Below are 24,033 nucleotides of genomic sequence, written 5' to 3'. Positions count from 1 at the left end.
AATGTCTTCAATACATCATTAATATCTAATATCTCTCCTTCTTGAGAAAAGAGTAGTTCTGGTGTTTTTCACCATATCCAATACTGATCTCTTTTTCTACTCATTTTAGACTTGACCATTTAACATTCATTCACCAGACAGATTGTGGTAATAACAGCTAATGCCATTACCTAAGCAAAAAGATCAGAATTTAAGCTCAGTGTTTCATCACTTAAACTCATATTAATCTGTCAAATACAGCAATAAATGTGGTTTTCAGAAAATGGTAGTGATACAAAGAAGCAAACATGCACAAAATATGTCAGAGAATACTGCTTCTCATCACAATGACTTTAATTTGAAAAGAAATTCAAGAGAACTAACTCCTCAGTAAAATTTAGAACTAAAGACAGAAGTCCTGTCACTTCATTATAGTAACTAATTTGAGGAAATAATTTAAGATATTAAACTTTAAGGAAGAAAATTTTCAAAAGATAAGGTTCTTTCAAGTCTTTAGATGTACTGTTGCTCTTTGTGGCTGTTACAAGATCCTCTTTCATGCTCTCCTCCAGGTATAAACCATGTGTTTCCCCTGAATTCACCGTAGTCTTCCTTTACCAAAAGGGAAGTGTAACTAAATATTAGCCAAAGAGAAAATGTTCTTATTTCCCCCAAAACATAATATAGAAATTAATAATTCAAAGTGCTCTCTGAATTATATCTATGGGAGAGTAAAAATTTAATTAAGACTCTACTTAAGATGTTAAACTTTGTCTTTGGAAGCTATCAAAAACAATAGTCATCTACAGGTCAAACGCAGCTCAAAGGCAGTTTTTTTTTGAAGCCCGCACCAGGTTTCTCTTTTTCTTTCCTTAACTGAGTGCCAGCACCTTTCAGGAAAGGCATACCACCCTGAGCAATGCCACTGGGTCAGTTATGGCTTTCTTCACTCATCCACACTACCTATTTGGGCCCTGCAGATTACAGTTCTCATTTCTTCACCCCAAGCAACCCAAAGAAAGGCAGGATCAAGAATCATCCATTCAAATGTTCCTTAGTTCAGGATGATTGGGTGGTAACACCCTGCAATATCACCTTCTATGCTAACACAAGAGAAAATTTGGGCAAGAATTTAGAGGGATCGTTTCTCACAAATATGCCAAGGAAATCCAGAGCAACTAACAGTGTCAGACTTTTGTTTTTAATGCTCTTATGTGCAGATACTTGTGAAATTTTCAAAAAATATACTTATATTCCCAAAGCACAGTGACTTTGTGGTCATGTACATTTATTCTAAAGCTCACTCTTTCTTCACTTTGGTTGCATTGTTGCTTTAAAAGAGCAAAATCAAGATACGGTCACTGCTGGCTTAAAAAAAAAACCCTAGGTTTTTCACATATTCTATGGCAATGCACATACTACAAATATTAATTTCAAATTCCAAACAAGAAATAGTATACTAGAGCACAAAGTAGAAGAGAGACAAATGCTTACTAAATGTATTTAAATACATTAAAAGCAACTCTATCAACAGCAATAAAGTACTATATGGCCCTCTAGTGTTCAATGGAGAAACAAGTCAATTAAGTGATAATTCTTATATATGACATTTCATAGTAAAAAACAATACTTCCCAATTTACTAAATATGCTAAACAAGCTCATATGTAATATCTATAAAAACCTGACTATGTTGTATCTTTTGTGACTTTATTTCCCTGTGCTTTTTGTTGAACACTATCCATGTTTAAAGTATCCACTGAGAGAACTATGGTGTTTTTTTAAAAAATTCCAATCCTAATGGAAAAGAAACAGCATTCCTAAATTAAAAGTAAACAATGCTGAATTTAGGGAAATTTTCAAAGAAGAAACAAAATATAAAGGTATAGTGTCGTGACTACAAATTAGATATTTAAAACACACCCAAATCCTCTTAAGGGTATTTTCTTTTCTCTGTCTTCTACTTCTATAATTCATCAAAATTGTTTTTTCTCTTTATCATACTTTATAGATAATAGAGATTCATTACAGCAACCAAGCAATGATATATCTAAAAATTGGGTCCCCTAAGAGAGAGGTGAAAGATGAAACTGAGATTTTAGGAGAAAAATCAAAGTAAAAAGTGTACTCACAAGCAGAAAAGAATCTTGTTAAGGCTCTTAAGATTGTAGTCACTGGTGAAAAGGTTTAAAATTTTGTATTACCATCTAAATTAAAGTTGGTCAAACACTAACTTCAAAATAGACCCAAGTTTTAAAAATATATTTATCTTTATATTTATTATTTACATACTGGAGTTTTAGAAGGGGATGAGGTGGGGAGAGATACATAAACAAGATCTAAATTATACTTCCAGCTCTGTCATTCATTTTCTGTAACCTTAACCTAATAATAGGTGTTAGTTAAAACTTTAAAAACTGCAAGATCTTCCAAAGTTCCTATACTTGGCATCAAAATTAATCCTCCAAATGTCAAGAAATATGGTGTATGTGGTGTAGAAACTCTGCAAAGAACCCTGCAAAGCACCACATAGCCATCAGCAAACCATTAAGAAACAGATAGGGTATAAACAGGAAATTTAAACAAATTTGCCCCATATAAACACACATAGATATTTGGAATATATTCAAATACTCACCTAGGGAGGCCTACTTACTCCTAAAAATTCTGCCACTATTCAAAAAACTTACTGCTCCTCTTTCAGTTTTTCTATAAAGAACTGTAAAGAATAGCTTCCCAACACTGTCTAATCCTACTACTTATCCTTTAGGTCTCAACCTAGCTTTCTTTTCCTCACTGAAGATGTCGCTGATTCAGTATGTGGGTGTGGGAACACAGCACTGAGAACTACACGACGGGGAGGATGGTGAGAATGTCAGAAGACAGACTCCTGACACCAATGCTTCTCAGTAAGGAGGCACTTGATCTGGAAGGAGCCCAAACGGAAACTGGGTGAGGACAGAGGTACCCTGTCAAACAACAACGGGAATTCTAATAGGGACAAATGTAAAGTCTTGTACTTAGGTTTGAAAACCCATAAACATTTACATTAAGCAGAACAGGATTAAACCAGACCATGTTTATAAAGATGCTTAAAGATTTTATTTTCTGAAAGTTCAATTCAATTTTTAAGCATTTTCTTTATGCAAAGTACAAGGTCCTAAAAGACACAGTATAATCTTAGAGGATCAGGTATGTCAATAATTTAAATGAAAGGAAAGAAAGGAAGAAAAGAAAAAAGAAAAAGAAAGAAAAGAAAAGAAAAGAAAAGAAAAAAGAAAAGCTTACTATACTGCCACAATTCTTTCTAATATTACCTGCGCTACCTATACACCAGAGTTATAGTTCAACAGAAAAAAGGGTATCCTACAATTACTTCCACAGGTTACCCTAGCAGGGGTGTCCAAAGCAGCCCAGGATGACTATGAATGTGGTCCAACACAAAATCACAAATTTACTTAAAACCTTTGCTCATCATTTTTCATTAGCATTTGTATATTGAATGTGTGGCCCAAGACAATGCTTCTTCTTCCAGTGTGGCCCAGAGATGCCAAAAGGTTGGGCACCCCTGCCAGGAAAAATGTTGTCAATACAAAGGAAAAAAACGGTACAAAATAAAGAGCCCAGAAATAAACCTACATGAATACAATCATCTGAACTTTGACAAAGGAACAAAGGAGCAAAAGCAAAACAGTATCTATCCAACAAATGGTGCTGGAAAACCTGGGCATGCATACTCAGAAATTAACTCAGAATGGACGATCCACCTAAATATAAAACCCAACACTATTGAACTCCTAGAAGATAACACTGAAGAAAACCTAGAATACTTTGGGTATGACGATGACTTTTTAGATATAACACCAAAGGTACAATCTATGAAAGAAATAATTAATAACCTGAACATTAAAATTAAAAACTTCTGTTCTATGAAAGACGATGTCAAGAGAATAAGAAGACAAACCACTGACTGGGAGAAAATACTCAAAGAGACAATATGATAGAAGCCTGTTATCCAAAATATATGAAGAACTCTCACAACTCAACAGTAAGAAAACGAACAACCCCATTCAAAAATTGGGCAAAGATCTAATCAGACACCTCACCAAAGAAGATATACATACAGGTGGCAAGTGAGCACATCAAGAAGATACTGAACATCATCTATCATTAGGGAATTTCAAATGAAAACAGTGAGATGTTAGTACATACCTATTAGAATGGCCCAAAAGCCCAAAACACTGACATCATCAAATGCTGGCAAAAGGAGTCTCATGGATTTCCATGGGACTACAAAACGGTACACCCACTGTGGAAGACAGTTTCAGAGCTTCTTACAAAATTAAACATGCTCCTAACTTGCAATCTATCAATTGTGCTTTTTAGTATTCACAGAAAGGAGGTGAAAACCTACGGCCACACAAAAATCTGTACATGAAAGTTACAAGAAACAGGAATGCAAAATATAAGGGGAGACCCTGCCCCCAAAAACGAATTATCTTCTGAAGGGTGGGTCCCTTGTAGTACAGGCTTCCCCTGTTACATGTGTGTGTTCTAGGAACCCATTTGTATCAGTGGACCAGCTGGCGTTGTTGTGAGAGGCTGCATTCAGCTACAGTGAATGTTTTTTTTGAAGACTCAACACATTTGCCCATTTTGTGATGGGTGATTTACGAGCATAACTGCCCACACCATGCTGAGTATTCAACAGTATTTAACCAAAAATGGTGTGACCCCCATACCCAACCCTCCCTATTCACCCAATCTCACCCTGAGCACATTTTTTTGTTTCCCCAATGTAAAGAAGTCCTCAAAGGAAAATATTTTGCTGATGGGGAAGAGGTGAGACAAAAAACACAGCAGCAGCACTAAAAAGGCATCAAAATCAAAGAGTTGATAAACTGTTTTGAGTACTGGAAAAAACATCCAGTAGGTGTTTTGTATCGAATGGAGAGTACCTTGAAGGTACCTTAAGTTTAAGCATGTAAGAATACATAATTTTTATAAATACTGTTTTTTTGAGCACCCCCCCACCCCATAGTGTATGCACTGACCCCAGATATACAAAATATGTATCCATGTGGTCAAGGGCTGGCTAGAAATGCATGTAAAAATAGATTTACTACTGACAAACTATGAGGCATTGGGATGCCTTATACATGATAAATATTATTAGACAAGATATGGAATCAAAGGGCATGAACAGAAGAGAGGCAGAAATAAGATTTTTAATACAATGTGATATGAATCACAATAAATATACCACAGACACAGAGATTAAGTTGGGGCAACTTTGGGGGAATGTGGCATGAAAACAGGGGTTAAAGCGGTGGCTTTATGGGTTATTCCATAGCTCACCTCCTCCCAAAATTACTATCTCATGAAATTTTCAAATTTTAACAGAAGTGTGACCAGGATCCAGAATAAAATCTAGGATCAAATCCTAGCTCCACTACTTACCAGCTCACTGGCCGCTGGTGAAGTACTCGGTCTCTCTTAACTTGTTTCTCTTCCCTATCTAGTGTGGGGATAAAAATTAGAACCGACATAAACCAGACTTTAGGATTAAAGATGAGATTATACACGTTAAGACTTGTAACACGGTGTCCCAGCACATAGTAAAGAGTGTTCAATAAGTGGCTCATTGTCACAGCCCTGACGTCACTATCAATGCCGTTTCCACTGGGCTGAGGAGGCTCAGAAACGGCATGGGTGACAGTCTGGCTCGGCTGCACCTTGGCAGCACTGTGTTGGCCACAGGCCACGACACTTCAGGAGCAAGATGCCCAGAAGAGCAACCAGGACGGTGGTCCTGGAAAATGCTGATGGAAAAAGGATTACAGATGGGTGTGACAGCAGTCTTCTCCCATGAGAAGGGCGGCCACGCTACAGATGGAAGCCCAGGGACCAGAGAGGAGCAGTACCTGTCAACATAAAGGCCTGTGTACGATTCTAATGCTGCTTTATCCTGCAGCATTCTCTAGGGGTGACTTCATTTGCAAGCCCAAGTCTATTTGTAAAGTCACCGGGAACAGGTTTTGGACTTGGTGACCTCAAAGTACCCCTCCGATTCAGATTATATCTCAGGGGACTGAAAATTAGGGTGGAAAACCTAGGCAGTTGAAATGCATTAAAATCAGGGTGACAAGATGGGGCATTGGGACTAGGGGAGCAGAGGGAAAGCTCTGTGACTTCCTGGCAAAGCACTCTGGGATTGGATTTTAAAAGACGGACTCTGAAGTTGCTCACGGAAAGATTTTTAAATGAAAGATATTCATGTTTCATGGAGAACCCAAAGTGCTATCAAGGCTACTCTATGTAACTCTTGAAAGAAACCACATATTAAATAAATGTCTGAAACACAAGGAAGGATATCACCATGCTAAACTATAACTCTTTTAGAAAGCAATGTGGTAAGGTGACACCTGAAGCCTGGAGATGTAAAGAACTGGTTATACAAAAAAAAAAATCTCTTAAAAGAGTTTGTTGCTTTTCCCCCTACCCTTAGTGCATTTTCATGAAGAGACGGTTATGTAATACCCTTCCTTGTGAGGAATGTTTTTTAGCCAGTCTTCTATTAGAGCATTCTACATTATGGAAGTTATCAAAAAAATCCTAAGTGAGTAAAAATTGGTTCCTAATATTAGGAACTGATTTTTCTCCTGATATTAGTAAAATATGCTTGTTGTAGAAAGCTTGGGGAATTCTGAAAAGCATATAAGAAAAAATAGAAATAATTCAACCATATTCAGAGATAATTACTAACATTTAGTGTAATTCTTTCAGATTTTTTCCAATGCATATATACAGATAAATATGTCTGCTTCATAATTATCATATTGTATAGGTTTGAGAGAACTTATTTTTAGTAAACACTGTTTCTTAACATTTTCCTATTATTAAATTTTTATTAAAAATATAGTTTTTAATGGAAGTATGAAGTATCTTCAATTGATTACTGCATCTTAGCATTGTGGTTCGTAAACTGGAATTTTAACTTCTCCTCAGAAGAGTCTACTCTAGAACTACTAACTTTATTATGTTATTCCTCACTGTAACTATCTTTATATTGAATATTTAAATTTTAAACTAAATTTAAATGGTATGTCTATTTATAATTTCTAGTCTAGCTTGGGTATATCTTAAGAGCTAAAATGAGAATTATTCATATTACAATTTGTGAATCTTCAACTCTCAACCTGAATCAGCATGATAAACAAATATATCAAATTTCTTCTGTTCAAAAAAATAAAAGAATTCAATGTCAATTCAAAACAAACTTACCAAAGAGTCACAAGGTAATACCAATGACTTGCACAATGGAGAAAACCAACAATGAGTCCAAAGAATTAAATTTCTAATTCTAGGAAGTTATAAAGATAGAGACAGAATTCAGCCTGGGTTTTAAACGATCTGGGTCGCTGGACGGGAGCAAAGTCATTAAAAGCAAGTAGAGGCACGGAGATGAAATCAGGTTGAAAGCAACTGTGGTAAGACTATAAAAGACTTCAAATGTCCACTTAGGGGTTTGGCTTCATTAGTGGGAAATGGGGCACCAGATATTGAGATCGTGGTTACAGATCTATATAGAGGTAAAAATCCATTTAAAAAATTCATCGAACCATTCATACCGCCAACTCATTGTCAAGGACATGACATTACAGCCTAGTGCAAACAGAAACCCAAGCAAAGATGCTCTTAACATTTTTAAACATTGAGTCTTCAATTTTTATTTCACAAGCACCTGGGGGTAAGAAAAAGGAAGTCCAAATGTTCAAGTCTGTTAAATTTTTCAGCAGACCCATAGGATTACAGGATAAGAAAAAGTCAAGCTATTTTTTCACCAAGTGACCAGAAAACCAGGATATTAACAAAAACTGTAAATATGGGGAGAAAAATTTAAAAATTGGTATGCAAAAAAGACACAGGAGTTTTAAGCGGACCACTCAGGTGACAATGCCCAATAGACAGAAACGTGGGACTGAGGCTCAGGTAAATGATGGGAGCTTGAAGATCACCTGGGAATCGTCTACCAGAGTAGACCCACTCCCTTACCCTCCTCATCCCACCTTCCCCGACGCCGACAGAACATCACTGACACAGACCAGGTCACTGTAATTACACTCACATGAAACAATTTGCCTCCAGACATTTTGAGGATAACTATTTGTGGCATTTGTGGATACAGCAGAGAAGTTTATCTCCTCTGTGTACAAACCAATGAAAATACTTGGAAAACTTTTTCAATTCTCCATTCTATCATGAGACTTTCTTTTTGTCTAGAATGAAAACTCATAATCAAAGTTATCTTTAATGATCAATATTTAGAGCTACTATGGTTTTAAATAATGTTAACACATTTTTAAAACTGCACTGACAGGAAATAGAAGTTGACCATAAAAAAAATTCATGTTGGCATCCAACTGTAATGTTCAAGGATTTAACTACACAGCTATTTTAAAATAAGATCATTTAAAGAAACTGACTTAAATTCTAATAAAAGGAAACATACCTGTCAACATAAAAGATCTGCGAATAGCATCCTCTCAAAATTCTGTCTTATTTTTATTTTTATTAGAGATAGGCCCAGCTTATTACAGACAGTATGCTCCCAATCCTTTCGTATATCCTTTTGAAAGTATTTATCTATTCCTTTATTTATATCTTTTTCCACCAGTGGTGATACACTAATGACTGACCTCTAAAGGTCATAAAACAACAAACAGATACACTCACCCCTGCTGTGGGGAATGAAGTGTACTCTGTGAGATTCGGGGTAAAAGATCAGAGGCAGACAGACACAGTGAGGTTGCAAGGTTGCATCTGTAAAACTACCTGAGTGTCCCAGGCACTATACAACTTGCTGTACATGTTATTTAAAGCACTTTACATGTTATTTATTACTGCACTTAATCCTTACAAAAACCATGATAAATAGGTACTGTGGTCTTATTTTACAGATAAAGAAATATATCCATGTCATTTCACACCTGTGGTCATCTGATGAGTGACAAAATCAGAATTCAAGCTCAAATCTGAAAAGCTTTTATCACTCTCCTATGTTAGGGGGAAATTCTATCTACCCCTTCTGTCTTCTCCGCGTGTTCAAAATTGGGTTAAACGGGGCCGGGTGAATGTCCCCAGCTTTTCCTCCTTCACACAAAGGTAGGGGGCGTGGGTCCTTCATTGGGCTCTGGTTATTAGTGGACGTTACTCAAGCCAACTGCCTTACACAGCACTCTTTGTTCCCTGGACATGTCTACACCTAACAGAACATGAACTTCAGTTGTCTCACAAGAGCAAAACCAGACCAGGGAAGTCCTGGAACAATCAAAACTCTCTAGCTTTCTACCTATAATAGAGTTTAGCAACCTGTTGGATTTCAGACATCAGCCATATTGTCTTACAAAGTCTCCCAGTAGCTGTGGTTCAAGGGAGTGGCTGGAGAGTGGTGGACAAGAAAAAATAAACATTTACTTCTTATTTGAGGAGAAAAGGATTTTTAAAAACAATTAGTTTTATGATGGGCAAAAGCAGACTAATCTGAGATCAGGAATGAAGCTATGTGAGAACAGATGGAAGGCACCAAGACAGACACAGGAGAAGCAGAAATCAGGGCTCAAACGTGGGTCTCTTCACGAAAAGATCAGGACACAAAACCTGGTGAATTGGTAACTTCATTTGCCTTTGCTTTTCCTTTTAGTAGAAAATGGGTTGTTAACCCGCAGTTACCATGTAAAATGAGTCTTTTGTTCAGGCTGGGCATCTCTTCAGGAAAAAAAGCTTGCTTCATTCATTCATTCATTCATTCATTCATTCATTCATTCTTTAATGTGACGGGCTGTTGACAAAGGGAGTTAAAGTGAAGAGACAGGCCCTCCTCCTCTCTGAGGAAGCACATTGACTCTAGAATGTGTAGGCAGACTAATCAAACTGACAGAAATAGCCAGCACACAACTGGTGAAGAAGCACATTTGATAAACTCGACAGAGAGTGATATCTGATCTCCAATCTCAAGTTTCACTGTCCTATCTTCCTGTTACAACTTTAGCCTTGAACTCCCAACTCGTCAATACTGTTTGTCAAATACACAAAGAACAGCACTTACTGGAGCTCTCTGTATCTTCCAAAGGGTGGCTCTGGTGACTTCAAATGTGGCATGGCATTAGGAAGTCACCACACTCCACCACAGTCTGGAACCTACTTAGTGGTGTTTGCCAAATTCTACCATAGAGGGCAGCATAACACACGAAAAGTAAGGGTTTTTACGAAATGAGGCAGATCTAGATTAAAACCTCTAGTCACAGTGCGATTCTGAGCAAATCACTTGGTCTCTCTGTAACTTCTGCTCGCTTACCTGACTTAGGAACTAGCAAACCATATGGGTTTAATGAACGCCAATTCATAGCTGATACTACCCTTGACTGTTTTACCATTAAGACAGGTTGGAATTTCTAATGTATATTATTGTCATAGGCTCCCTTAAGAACAAACAATGGTTGTGACTGGGGGGAAAACTCTGTCCTCAGAGTTTAGTTAGTTTTCAATATGCTTTCGAAGAAACAACCAATGCAAAGAAGGACCAGACATGATTTTTTCATTAATATCATGTTCACACATATTACATATAGATATATATATATATATATCTGCATGTTCAGGAATGAGGAATAAGTCAGTCTAGCTGTCCACAGGGTACATTAAGAAACTGTCAAACAATAAAATGTGAAAGGTATGCTGAGTAAAACTGTAAAAGGCTAATCCCATATACACCTTTAAAATTGAGATAGTCATTTTAAAAATGACTATTATTATACCTCCAGTCTTCTCAGAAGCCACAGTTTAAGAAGACTTGAAACTGTGGCTAGGATAATGTCCATAGAAGTTTCTTATATACATCATGATTAAGAATTTAATGCTACTCCAAAACAAGAGTGTTTAAAACAGAGAGCTTTTCCTTGTTTACTGCACTAAACCCATTTATCCATGTGGGTGACTAACATTTTCTTTCTAAGCAACACAATAATAGATGATGGTTTGTAATCGTTGAAAAAATAAAGCACCCTGGGAATACTCCTGAAGAAGGGCTTCAGGAATGGACAAAACAAACACAAGCCAATTTCAGACTGAAATCCTACTTATGCAGAAGGGCATCACTTTGGCAGCCAAATAGTTTTATATCCTTCTTGCCATATTTACGGAGGCAAATGACCTCAAAATAAACAATGTACCAAAAGCACATATACACATGTCTATATGTACATGTACACAACATATAAACACAGGTACACATCTATTTCTGCTATCAGTACTCAGTGTACACCTGTACAAAACAGTATGTACAAAACATACTGTATGTACAAAACAATAATTTGTATTCACAACTCAAGAGTCACCAAAAGGACTGAAATTCAGTGTAGTTTGTTTTTAAGGAGGTACTATATACAGGACACATCTAAAAGTTCTGTTTACAGTCTCATCTTGAGGGAAAAACGAAGCACCTGTCAAACCTGTGTACTAGTTTTCCTACTGCTTACGGTGATGATTTCTCCTGTTAGGAAAAGATGTTTTGTCTACCTGGCTTTCTTGTTTTTAACTTGATATGTTGCAGAAATTACTGATAGCTTTGCACTGTTCAGCAAGGCTTAGCTTTCATTAAATTTCTTTCTTAAATAAGATAATGCAATTAAATACTAAACCCCCAGTCCTTCGCTGAACCCCCCAGAAAACAGAGGAAGGATGTAAACTCTATCTTTGATGTAGGAGCCTGGAGGGAGAGAGAGGAGGAGACAGGACAGAGGCAGGGCAAACTGCACTGTAAAAGGTCTGTGCCTTCTCAACAAAGCACGGCTACGGCTGTTAGCGCTCTAGCATCTGGCTGAGTCGATGCACAGCATCAGCACCTGGAGACAGGGATGATAAAATGGGAGAAAACGGCAAAAGGAACTACCCAAAGGCAGCTCCTTCTTAGATCAAACCACCTAAATGAAATATAAACTTGCAGACAGGGCAGGGAAATTAGGAATAAGTATGTTTTAAAAATTTAAGTTTCACACCAATGCAAAAATGATATAGCAACTCAAATATTAAACTCAGTGTTAAGATTTTCCACTCTAGGTCAAGTTCAGTTAAAGGAGATGATGCTAAATCTGTTTGTGTATTGCTTGTGGGCTAAACTAATGGTGCACTTTGAAATTTAAAATAAGCAAAGAGGAGTAAGGATAAACTACTACAGACATTATTTATTTTAACACCCGAGAGGGAAAAAAGACAGAAGTTGTCACATACCTCATCTGAGTCTTTTTACTTCCTCTCCTCTTTGAATAGACCATTAAATAGTAACACTGACTAAAATATTGATTAAAATAAGTTCTAACTCCAGCAAAAAAAGCCATGACGTCTTATCAAATTTCCTATCATTTCAACAGCACCAAAACTCAGAGAAAGTAAAATTCACTGCAGAGGAGACCAGTCAGCTCAGCGCTGACTTAAGAGTTAGTCAGCAAGAGTGGGGTCCGCAACAGAAACTTCTATTCCCAGCTTCGGTGATGATTTTCTGATGTGTGGCATGTATATTCACTTTCTTTACAGCTTACACATATTTCACTATGGAAAACTTCCAACAGTCTTGAAAAACTACCCAGAATAATACCCATGAACCCTCACATCCCTGTAATCCAGTTTCAACAATAAGCAACACGTAGCAAATCTATCCCCTCCTTGTTCTTCTTCCCTTCAGTGTTATTTTGAAGCAAAGCGCAGACACTACATCATTTCGTTTTCACTATATGTTGATGGAGTGGGAGGGGAGAAAGACTGGGTAGTGAGAGAAATAATGCTGCTTCTCTTTCTCCACAATCCCTGCCTCTGGTCATGACCACAATTTTAGGTGATGTGTTTTGAGGAAAGCTGGGCACAGGTCACCCCAAAGAACAAGCACTGGAAAAACCAAACTTCTAGCAGCTGCCCGGTCACTTCCTCCCTCCAGCTCAGACAGACTTCAACATTTCAGCACTTCCCTGACTAGCCAGGAGCAACGATAAGATTGGGAAGCAGTGACAGTCTAACTGGTTAGCATATTCCAGCCCCTGATCTCTGGCATAGCCTCAAAGGCTGTATCAGCACCAGCCTAATCACCAAGTCCCTGAGTTGGTAAGATTCCTCCAGGTTAGAGAGGAGTCCAACCATCCACCTTTTAAAACACGTCTATGGCTAACTCCATGGGCCACCGCTAGCTAAATGAGCTACGGAGGCAGATACAAACAGAGCTATCTCCCAGGAATGGGAAGGCAAAGGGAAAATGCAGGCAAGGGAAGTCGTGGTAGAAATTTGACAGAAAGTTGGAAATCTCAGCCTCTTTACATCATCTTCTCCTACCACTCACAGTCAAGTACCAACCAAAGTGATCTGTTACCCTATAGTCTATATTCAAATTGCTTTGAGAAGTAAACGGAGTATTCCATTTTCTGAAATGGAGTCTGAAAGAAACACCAATTATTCTGGTTTTCCTGAATGTTTTAATTATAATAAAATCTGGAGGAAAGCAAGCAGTGAAGATAGCACCATGCATTCTTGTTGATTCATAATGTAGACACAATGTTTAATCTTAAACATGTCACTGTCTAGTATTTTATAACTTTTAAAAACCAACTCAGAGTTCACCAACAACCGAATAAAAGTCAGGTTGTAGTTTCACCTTCTTTAACTACGTAATGCAGAGAAGACGACTTACAAGGGACAAATTTTAACCATCATCATAAGAAAACTATGAAGTAACTTCCCAGGACTCACGCCTTGGAGTGACCAGCACTTGTGAATACACAGCCATCCCACACGCTGCATTTTGTAAATGAGAAAGATTTTTACTACTTGATTTACACAAATCATGTTTCACCTCAACCCTCTGTATTGCACACAACCTACTAACGTCTGTTCCAGGGACAAAATTTATAATAAAATTTGATATTAATGATCCTTTACCATAATAAACAGGATAGATTACCTTTCCTCCATTTTTAATAAGACAGTCCCATTATCAGTATTTGTTTCTAATATTCTCTAATACCTCTGTAAAACAAAAGTAATTCCTTTATTATTACAGATCTGAAGAATAATGTTGCAGTAATACAAGGAGTATGAGAGAAGTTTTATTACAACTAATACAGATGTGTGAAATTTCTCTAGTGCAGAGCGGACTGAACATACTCACTTTTTTTGTATAGAACGGGGAGGAGAGTTGGTGACCAGGCGGTTCCGTGGCACTACTGGAGTTTGTGACACTGTTACTATGCGTGTGTTCATCTTCCCTGCTACTGTCATCAGACTGATCGAAATCATCGCTCTCCTGGTCCATTTCCTCTTCCTCTTCATCCTCCTCCTCTTGTTCCCCAGCGTGCTCTTCATCTTCCTCTGGTTCTTCTTGGTTTCCTGAGGAGTCCTCATCTACTGAAATAAAGCGATTATTGTTTTCTTCCAATTGTCCTTGCTGGGAGTCATTCTGGTCTCTGGGCCGAGGTTCTGCGCCGACGACTTCACCGTTCCTCACGGTGTGTTCCTCCTCTGGCGGCCTGAGCTGTTGCTGCTGCTGCTGCTCCTCCACCACGCGATTCATCTGCTCCTCATCTGCCTGGCTTGAGGAAGGGTTACCTCTCAGAGAGCCTCCAGTTCGTCGTCTTTTGCTGCCCACAGAGAGCAGTTCCTGATTCATTTCCAAAAGCCAGCTTGCTACTTCTTGGACCTTGGCTAGACTATCAGAAGACGCAAAGGTTTTCACATTCTGTAGGGAAAAATGAAGGGGACAAAAAAGATTTGTACCATCTATATTCTCTTCTACTTTACTCTTTTATGTCTATATTCCAAATTTTATTAAAGACTGTAAGAAGTATTTGATGCCATTGAGGCATTAAGATATTCTTTAAGAATCAACACAGAAAGTTTAAGTTGTAAAAGTTTTGAGACTTCATAAAGACAGACACCCAAAAATCACATAGAAAACAGCTTAATTTTAATCTCCTTTCTAAAAATAATTTTAGGATGAAGATTCAGTTGCTATGACCACTAAAAACAATTTGAAACTTTGGGTCAGTAGTTCATAAACTGTATCTTTTATAAAATGCCCACAAAATGTTAAGAAGTGTATCTCAAAGAAAAAGAAAACATCTGACACTCTGCTCAGTTCAGGAAACATGAAGGTAAACCAAGTTAAAACACTTTCTTCCCTTGGAATTTCCCAAACTTTTCTGATCCCAGAACCTTGCCTTGATACACAGTTTTCTAAGAGATACGACGTATAATCATTAAGAGTTTCACTTTTTAACTGGATAGCAAATAAACTAAAATAAAATTTATTTTATTTTTTTTAAAAGGAAAAAAGTTCATAAGACCATACCCTCTGACCCAGTAACTCCACTTCTGGCAATCTATCCTAAGGAAGTAATCCTAAAACAGAAAAAAAAATTATGCAGCTCACTGCAGCGTTATCCACAAAAGAAAAAAGAAAAAAGAAAAGAAAATATAAAAGTCAATAAAAATAATCAAAACCTAAATGTTCAAGACAAAGGAATCCATGAGACAAGACACAGTGCAATCCTAAACATGATATTCATTTAAAAAATATGGAAACATGCATGCTTAGGTTATGCTAAGAGCAAAATGCAGAAAATTATATGATCACAGCATGGTTTTTAAACTATATAAAGACTAAAAGACAATATTTCAAAATATAAAACTATGTTTAGGCAGGGATATTATAGGTGCTTTAAATTTTTTACCAGAGTTCTCAAATTTTATATATCAAGCATATTTACTTTTATATTTTTAACATAAGCTCTAAAATTTGATCTGAAAACTTTTCATAATGTTTGTTCTTAAATTTTATTCTTTCAAGGTATTTATGGACATATTCAAGTAATGCCAACACATGACACAAGTTCATATAAAATTCCTTCAAAATACCTTTAAGATCTGCAAGATATAAGAAATACGATATCCATTTGCTATCACACCTTCAGAGGAACTACATCACATCACCACGGTCTTTACAAAAAGTCTTACTGACTTTTCCAACCCTTGCCACTGGATGGGTGATCCCCCAAAGACCCCACAATTCACACTGCAAGCTTTGAAACAGGGTGGAGAAAGTCTGAAGGACAGTTTGAAAATAGCAATAATTAATTTTAGGTTATGTAATCTAGACTTTCTAAGAAATAAGCTATATTGGGGTGGGGGGGAATCTTGGATTCTAATTACACTAGAGATGTTGAGTGTAGAAAGAGAGGAGTCACAAAAACTGAGCCCGGAGGCATTCCATGGGTTGGAATTCTAAAAGAGGAGGAGTAGCCACCAGCAAAGATGGCGAAGAAACCAAATCAGGGACGGGTGGCATCCTTGGAACGACATAAAACAGCCAAGAGTCGACAGTAAATAACACCAACCACTGTGACACACCAATGGGATGAAGACGAAGAACTGACCACTGGATTCAGGAACATGGAAGTCACTAGTAATGGGAGAACTTTTGGTATGTGAAGTCTTATCAGAGTTAAGAGAAGACAAAAAAGAGAATAGAGATAGTCCATATGGACAAGTTAGATGTCTGCTGCAAAAGGGAACAAATAAAGGAGTAAGCTGGTAGGGAAAACGGCTGGCTGGTAGGAAACAGCTGTGATTCTTTAAGACTAGAGAATCAACAGTATATCTGTATAATGACAAGAATAATGCACTATAAAACAAAAGTTGATAATGTAAACAAGAAAAAGAAGAAATGGTGATGTCCTTAGCTGTTAACAGGGGATGAGAAAGAATTCAAAAGTGGAAGAACTAGTTTCCGTTAGGAAAATGGATATGTCATTTATGGTACCCGACGGAAAAGCAGAGTGGTGTCATAGGTACTTTAAATTTATCATATTTGTTTATTTTATTATAACTTCTCATTGTGGAAACAGTTAAAAATAGGTGAGATTTTTATAGTGATGGGAGTCTTTGACATTTCCTTCTCATTCCTTCTTTCCATTTTACATTGGTTAAAGAAGGAAGGAAGCAAGGCCCTTGGCTGACAGTGATCTTGGGAGAGGAGTGTCAGAAACCTTCCTGCAGAGGAAGACATGAAATAGTCCTTTAGGGAGAGAAGAGGGGAACTTTCCTTGGTGCATGTGATTTTGATGATCAAATGAAATCAATAAGCCATGGGGTAATCTATATTAAATGTGGCTTTTAAAAGTCAAGTGGTCTTACTTACAATTCAGGCAAGCACAATAAAAATTCCACTTATATCAGTTTGAACAAGGGTAGAAGGTAGAGTTCCTTAGATAAAGCACATTAAATATATCCATTGTTTTCAGAAGATAAACTCCAGAAAATAACGGTCATCAAAATCTTACCAGCTAATAGATGTCAAAGGCAAACTGAAAACATCACAGGAGCAGGTTAAGAATAAGACATAGAAAAACCCTGACCTAAACCACAAGTGAATATATACAATATCCCAATATATAAAGGTAACTCTCTAATACATAAATTTTCTTCAGAGAAGTGAAAATCTCGTTTTAGTCTCTAACGCCGACAGGACATTTTGCAACTACATGTTTACGCACAGAGCACGAAATCAGGGATGCTGCCTGGGACATATACAGGCCCCGAGTTCACGGCCCTTGGTGTGCCCAACCTAACAGGTGCATTTTTCCAAGATTGAAACAGGTTTAATGACATGATTAGAGTAGCTTATAATGAAAAGATAAGACACAAAGGTCATAAAACACATCACAAAGAATAGCAGCCGCCTATCAACAAATAGAACATTTATTATTGGCATTTCTAAAACAGGACTAGAGCTGGTCATCAATGAACAGTTGTTAGCAATTATAAATAATAAAAATTCAAATCATTATCATTGCATAACTTTAGTGTTATACTGGGGGAATAGAAAAGTGTCATAATTTAGGCCCACAAAGTTAGCTGACTTCCATATTTATAGTGTGACATCCACGTATCTTTTAAAATAACATAGATTCTTATAGATAGACCTGATCAAATTGTTAAATACAAGCAGAAAACTCAGATTTAAAGCAAGACTAATGTAAAATAAACAACATAGCTGTAAGTCAGACGGCAGGAATTCCAGAATAGTTAAAAAGGCTAAAAATATCTAATTGATATATAAATTTTTTTCGAGTATTATATATATTGGTTGAATATCTTCATCTATTTTGGTAATAGACATGGGAATAAACATATACAAAGTAGAGGAAATTTTTCATTTGCTGTTGATATTCATAAATTTAAAACTAAACAAAAACAGTATTTCTAGAAAATTAGTTCTAATAATAATCTATTGCCCTGGCTGGTATAGCTCAGTGGATTGATAGCGGCCTGTGAACCAAAAGGTTGCTGGTTCGATTCCCAGTCAGGGCACATGCCTGGGTTGTGGGCCAGCACCCAGGAGGAGGGCACATGACAGGCATCTGCACATTGATGTTTCTCTCCCTCTCTTTCTCCTTCCCTTCCCCTGTGTCTAAAAATAAATAAATAAAATCTTAAAATAATAATAATAATCTATTAAATAAGCTAATGGCCTAATTAAGATAATCAATTTTTATCTAATAATTAATAAATCAGAATCAACTCCTAAATATTTTAGGGGGGAAAATACATTTAAAAAAATAGTTTATAAAGTCCTACTCTTAAAAAGGAAAAATTAAGCACCCATGATATAAAACTTGAAACTGCCATATAGGAAAAACAATAAATGAAATATTATCAAGAGAATGCATATTCTTACTTTCAAAATTCTAACTCTAAACATTTTTAAAGAAAATTTTGGGGGTGATTTCAGATACTGTGTCATACAAAACACAAACATTAACAAACAGAATCCTATAGCCTAAAAGAAAGAAATATCAATGCATAATACCAGGATGCTCTTTTTTCTTCTTACCAGTAGACGTATATAATGCCAACATATATCAGATAAATACACAACATGTTCTAGTGAGACTACACTGGAGGTCAGTAAAATAAAATCTTATGGCTATATAGTTTGACATTAAATTTTATTATTTCCTTGACAATTATGCATAATGAGAATGAAAATAATTCAAAGTCAGTAATAATGCTGATAGAAGAAAACGACAGAAATTGTATTAGGTTAGCCAAAAAGTCTGTTTAGTTTTTTCCGTAACAAAAGATGGATTTTTCATTTCCACCAAAACTTTATTGACTTGAATATTTTATGTCAGCTATCTTACACTACTGGCTGCTAATGGGTAGAGGGCGGGGTATAGCTAAGCATCTTACAATGCGTAAGACAGACCCACAGCAAAGAAGTATTTGGCCAAAAGGTCAATAGTACCAAGAACCTTCACCAACCACTTTGACGTGTTTGATCAGTCATAGCACCTTCTCCATATACTGCACAAAAACATTTTCTTGTGTGTGTGTTTCAGTTGCATTTTTCCCTTTCTTGAAATTATAAAGAATATGCCAAACATGTTGCATATTTTCTTCCATCTTCAATATTAAAATGGCTGCACAAAAATTCACCAATTTTGATGTTTTCTTAAAAAATGCATACTGAGCCCTGGCTGGTGTAGCTCAATGGATTGAGCACCGGCCTGTGAACCAAACTGCAGTTCAATTCCCAGTCAGGGCACATGCCTGGGTTGCAGGCCAGTTCCCGGCAGGGGTCGCATAAGAGGCAACCATACACTGATATTTCTCTCCCTCTCTCCTTCTCTTCCCCTCTAAAGATAAATAAATAAATATTTTAAAAAATCAACCAGAAAAAAAATGCATGTTGATATGACAGCTGTCACAATACAATCTAACACAACTGTCTGGAATTATGTTGAAGACAACTAAGCACTACTAGAGCCATCATATAGAAAAAAACTAAACAAACTTCTTGGTCAACCCCATAAATTTAAAAATGTTCCTCACTTCACAGACAATCGAGGCTCAAAATAAATTTCTGAAGATTGCTAGCCTCTAGCAAAGCAAGGAACAGAATTGACACTCAACTGGGTTTTCTTTCATGTGCTTCAGTCTACATGACTATAAACGACAAAATCCTAAAAGAATATATTCTCTAGCCCTAACTGGTATGGCTTAGTTGCTTGGGCATCACACCACAAGGTGAAAGGGCGCTGGTTCGATTCCCAGTCAGGTCACAGTCTGGGTTGCGGGTTTGGCACTCAGTTGGGGTGTGCAAGAAGCAACAGACCCACGCACATCAGTGTTTCTCTCCCTCCTTCTCTCCCTCCCTTCCCTTCTGTCTAAAAATAAATAAAATCTTTAAACAAATAAGAATATATTCTCTAAGAGCAATACTACCTTCTTTTCCAAAACCAGGGTCACTACAATCTGCAGGTAATTAGGATGCACTGTACCTACTTTATCTAAACCCTCTAGAGAGAGCACTGTTTGCAATGCAAGGTTTACACAGTATTGTGTGGGAAGAAGTCACAGCATACCTGTCATTATGATTCTGGTCATCTAACAGAGGACAAATGATTCGAGAAATTAAAAGCTCCAATACAGATATTCAACACTAAGTTTGTCAAATATATCAAAAGTTCAGACAGTCCCTATTAAAATAAAGTTGGACGCTGTATAAAGTAATCACTGGCTGACTTTTCCCCGTAGCACGTGGGGAGAATGACATTCCGTGGCAACACCTTCCACTGCGGCGTGAGGTCCAGAGATGTCCTGACCTAAGGGTGCCTAAAGGGGATGCTTACAGTCAGCTCTATCCCAAGACAGAGAAGTATAATGCTAATTTCACTCTTAAAAATCCAAAATTAAGGTTATTTAGGTAAAACAGCACTCGGTGACTTTTCCCAAGTCCTAGAAAATGCAGGGTAATTTTCAGTCATTATACCCATTGACTCAGTGGTACTTCACACCTAAGTTCAGTGCTTTTATTTTTTAAAATAAAAAGCTTTTCGACCATTTCTCACAAACTTTTCAACTAGTTTCTCATGAACCTCGCTTTCATGAGACCTTTGATTATCTAAAACCATTTGAACTGCTCGTCTTAGGATTCTTAGAGGAATCAAGTGGGCAGAGTACACATGTTAAACAAACTGACCTCTGAAAGACTGCCTGAGAGTGGACTAGAGTTATGAGCCACAAAACAAGAGTCCAAGGCAAAGAGTAACCTAGAAATGAAAGCAGACACTCAGCAATACTGGTTACACTACTAAAACAAGGGTGACTTAAGCAAACTGCCAAGGCCTCCAAATGACTGTACAATATTAACATTTTTTGAAATTACATGGCAGGCAGGATCTTAGGTTTGAACTACTACGTCACGTAAGAAGCTTTAAGACAAAGATGGCAGGAAAAGAAACCACATTGTACTGATCACCAGAAGGGTAACTCAAAGCTTGGGATCACATTTGCAAGGAGTTTAGAATGTCCACTAAATCCTAAAAGAGCTCTCTAATCACCACTAGTCCTCTTCTGGCCACACTGCTTACTAACACTCTGACTCACATTGTCACTCTCTCCGTTCCAAATTAACAGGAGAATGTAAGTCAGATCACTCTGCTGACTCGAATTCCAAGGACAGTTTCTCATCTCACTCAGAATAAAAAAATATTTTTTAACAGCTGCCTGTTAGGTCCTTTATAATCCACACGCACCACAGCACTCTGAGCTCAGGATTCTCCTGTATAATCCACACACACCACAGCATTCTGGGCTCAGTATTCTCCTGTATAATCCACACACACCACAGCACTCTGGGCTCAGGATTCTCCTGTATAATCCACACGCACCACAGCACTCTGGGCTCAGGATTCTCCTGTATAATCCACACGCACCACAGCACTCTGAGCTCAGGATTCTCCTGTCCTCCCTTGTCGACTCTGCTCCACTCTTCTTGCCCTTGTTCTTTCCTAAAGAGGAAAAGCTGCCGCTGCCTTGGAGCCTCTGCACTGGCTCGCCCCTCTGCCTAGTGTGCCCCCCCCAGACATCCACATGGTTCTCCCACTTCCTTCTACAGAACTATGTTCAGGTATCTTCTGATCAATGACACTTGCCCTAATCATCCCATTTCAAATAATTCACCTTTCCCCTTGCCCTGTCTTGCCCTGTCTTGCCCTCCTCCACAGCACTGCACAAAAGCACTGCAGTAACGCCTACTGCATAAGTGCCCGTCCACCTAGCCATTTATTTATGTGTTATCTGCCTCTTCCCACTAGAATTTAAGCTCCGAAAGGAAACAGACTTTCCCTCTCACCCCTGTTATCTTCATCACCTACAAAAATGCTTGGCTTAGTAGGTCCTCAAAACATTTGATTAGTGAGTAAATAATTACTACATCTTTTTAAAGCCTGTCACGTGCTGAGCATTCTTTCTCCACCAAAGAGGAACTTCAAGACAGGCCACAAATATAACATCGATTACAGTAAACATATTTTTAAAAGTTGGAGTCTGCACTAAACAAGGTACTTGCAGTACTTTTGAAGCTGATGAGGTATAAATATATTTTAACATTTATTCATAAATTATCTGCCAAGTCATTTAAATCAAGTTAATTCCTTTATCGAATTTCTTGTTATTTTCAAACACAGGCCATAAAATACAAATATATGATTAAAAAGAGTAATGCCTATAGAGCACATAATTTTTGGAGTAATTCTAGTTCCACAGCAGGTAACCAGGAAGCCATATACGTAACTTAAGGTGAAAATCTTCCGAACACTGCAAAATTGACAGACCCTTGGTAATGCAGATTAGCAAAATCAACGCAAAATGAACAATATGGAGAATATTATCATACAAACAGCAAGTAATCAAGCTTTATGGTTTTGAACTAAAAGTTTTAATCCACATGCCTCATCAATCATAATCTTTACCAGAAAGAACACAAAACACTGTTTCTCAGTCCACATAACAGTACCTATTTTTTACTTGTAATACAAATTTTTGTATTGGCCAAATTTAATTATTCCTTCCCATTTTACCCTGCCAACTGCAATCTGGGTTTACTCCTGTATAAGAATTTTAAACTGGTTGCTAAACCCCAAAGGGTCTTTTACCACTTTTGTAGCTTTTTACAGTGTTGAATAAGCAAAGCACTCTCTCTTCTTCACAACTCTTCTGTCCCACAGTTCCCCTGGCATCATCCTTTCGTGGTGCCATCCCTCAGGTAGCATGGCTGTTCTCCACTGCCAGCTCCTCCCTTCTCTGCAGTTTCTTTGAAACCTAGGGTTTCGACTATCACATAGAAGCTAATGACAGCCAATTCTATCATCTCCATCCAAACTCTACTGAGCCTACTGGTTTTACCAGGATGTCCCAGTCACCCTAAATCCATTATTTTAAAACTCAAACTCCTGTTGTCTGTCTGTCCCTCTCTCTCTTGTCTCTCCCTCTCAACCCAAATTTCTTCCTAGATCCTCCTACCATTTTCTCTACATCACTAAATGGAACCATATTCTAGCTAGTCACAGATTTAAGAAACTTATTCGGCTCTTCCTTTCCCTCCTCCCATGCCCTCTGTCAACAATTTAGTGCTAAAGCCAATAGGCGATGCCCAGCAAGTCAGATATATGTATGGGAAGTAGGGTAACAGTCCAGGGAGGGGGTCAGTCCAAGCAGACTGAGGAAGACATCATGTATGGGGGATGGGGGGTAGGCAGACCAGCATGGGGCACCAAAGCCTGACTATAAGAGGGGTGATCTGTATAGTGGACAACCCGTAGGTCCAAGGCAGAGTAGAATGAAAAATGTATTTTTCATTCTACTAAATGTCTTTTTGCATAGGGGTATCAAATGTGAGAAGGGTAAAAAAGGTGTCCACACAGTGGGATGATGTCAAAGCCCAAATGGGATGAGGAAGGCATGGTTTGCCATAGTGGTGCCCTGCGCAATATCCCTTCCACAAAATGGGCTGTGAGGAGCAGAGCTGCTTGACAGCCCCCAGCTCCCTCACCTGGGAATCCGCTGCACCATTCACACCAGGCCACGCCCCTCTAGGGTCTCTCCCAGCAAACCACTGAACACAGTGCGACAGCTCCCACGGGCAACTCTGGGCGGGGCCTCCCTGTACATC

At 37.8% G+C, this 24,033-nt stretch overlaps 1 protein-coding gene across 10 annotated transcripts in view; it reads right to left on the bottom strand.

Moving 5' to 3' along the window:
• FBXW7 (F-box and WD repeat domain containing 7) overlaps positions 1 to 24,033 on the bottom strand; it is a 166,584-nt gene that overhangs the window by 69,622 nt on the left and 72,929 nt on the right. For 6 of the 10 annotated variants that reach the window (XM_037058398.1, XM_037058399.1, XM_037058400.1 and 3 more), the window contains one exon: positions 14,188 to 14,754. In XM_037058398.1, coding sequence (XP_036914293.1) covers positions 14,188 to 14,685 — 498 coding nt within the window. In that variant the 5' untranslated portion in view covers positions 14,686 to 14,754. Of the gene's footprint in view, positions 1 to 14,183; positions 14,755 to 15,366; positions 15,417 to 24,033 lie in introns of all 10 variants that reach the window. The other 4 variants (XM_037058395.1, XM_037058394.1, XM_037058393.1 and 1 more) reach the window with 2 other exon arrangements.

The sequence above is a fragment of the Sturnira hondurensis genome, unplaced genomic scaffold, assembly GCF_014824575.4.
Source record: "Sturnira hondurensis isolate 20B ecotype Veracruz unplaced genomic scaffold, ASM1482457v3 Scaffold0010128, whole genome shotgun sequence".
Lineage (NCBI taxonomy): Eukaryota > Metazoa > Chordata > Mammalia > Chiroptera > Phyllostomidae > Sturnira > Sturnira hondurensis.
This window is presented reverse-complemented; position numbering and strand designations above follow the sequence as displayed.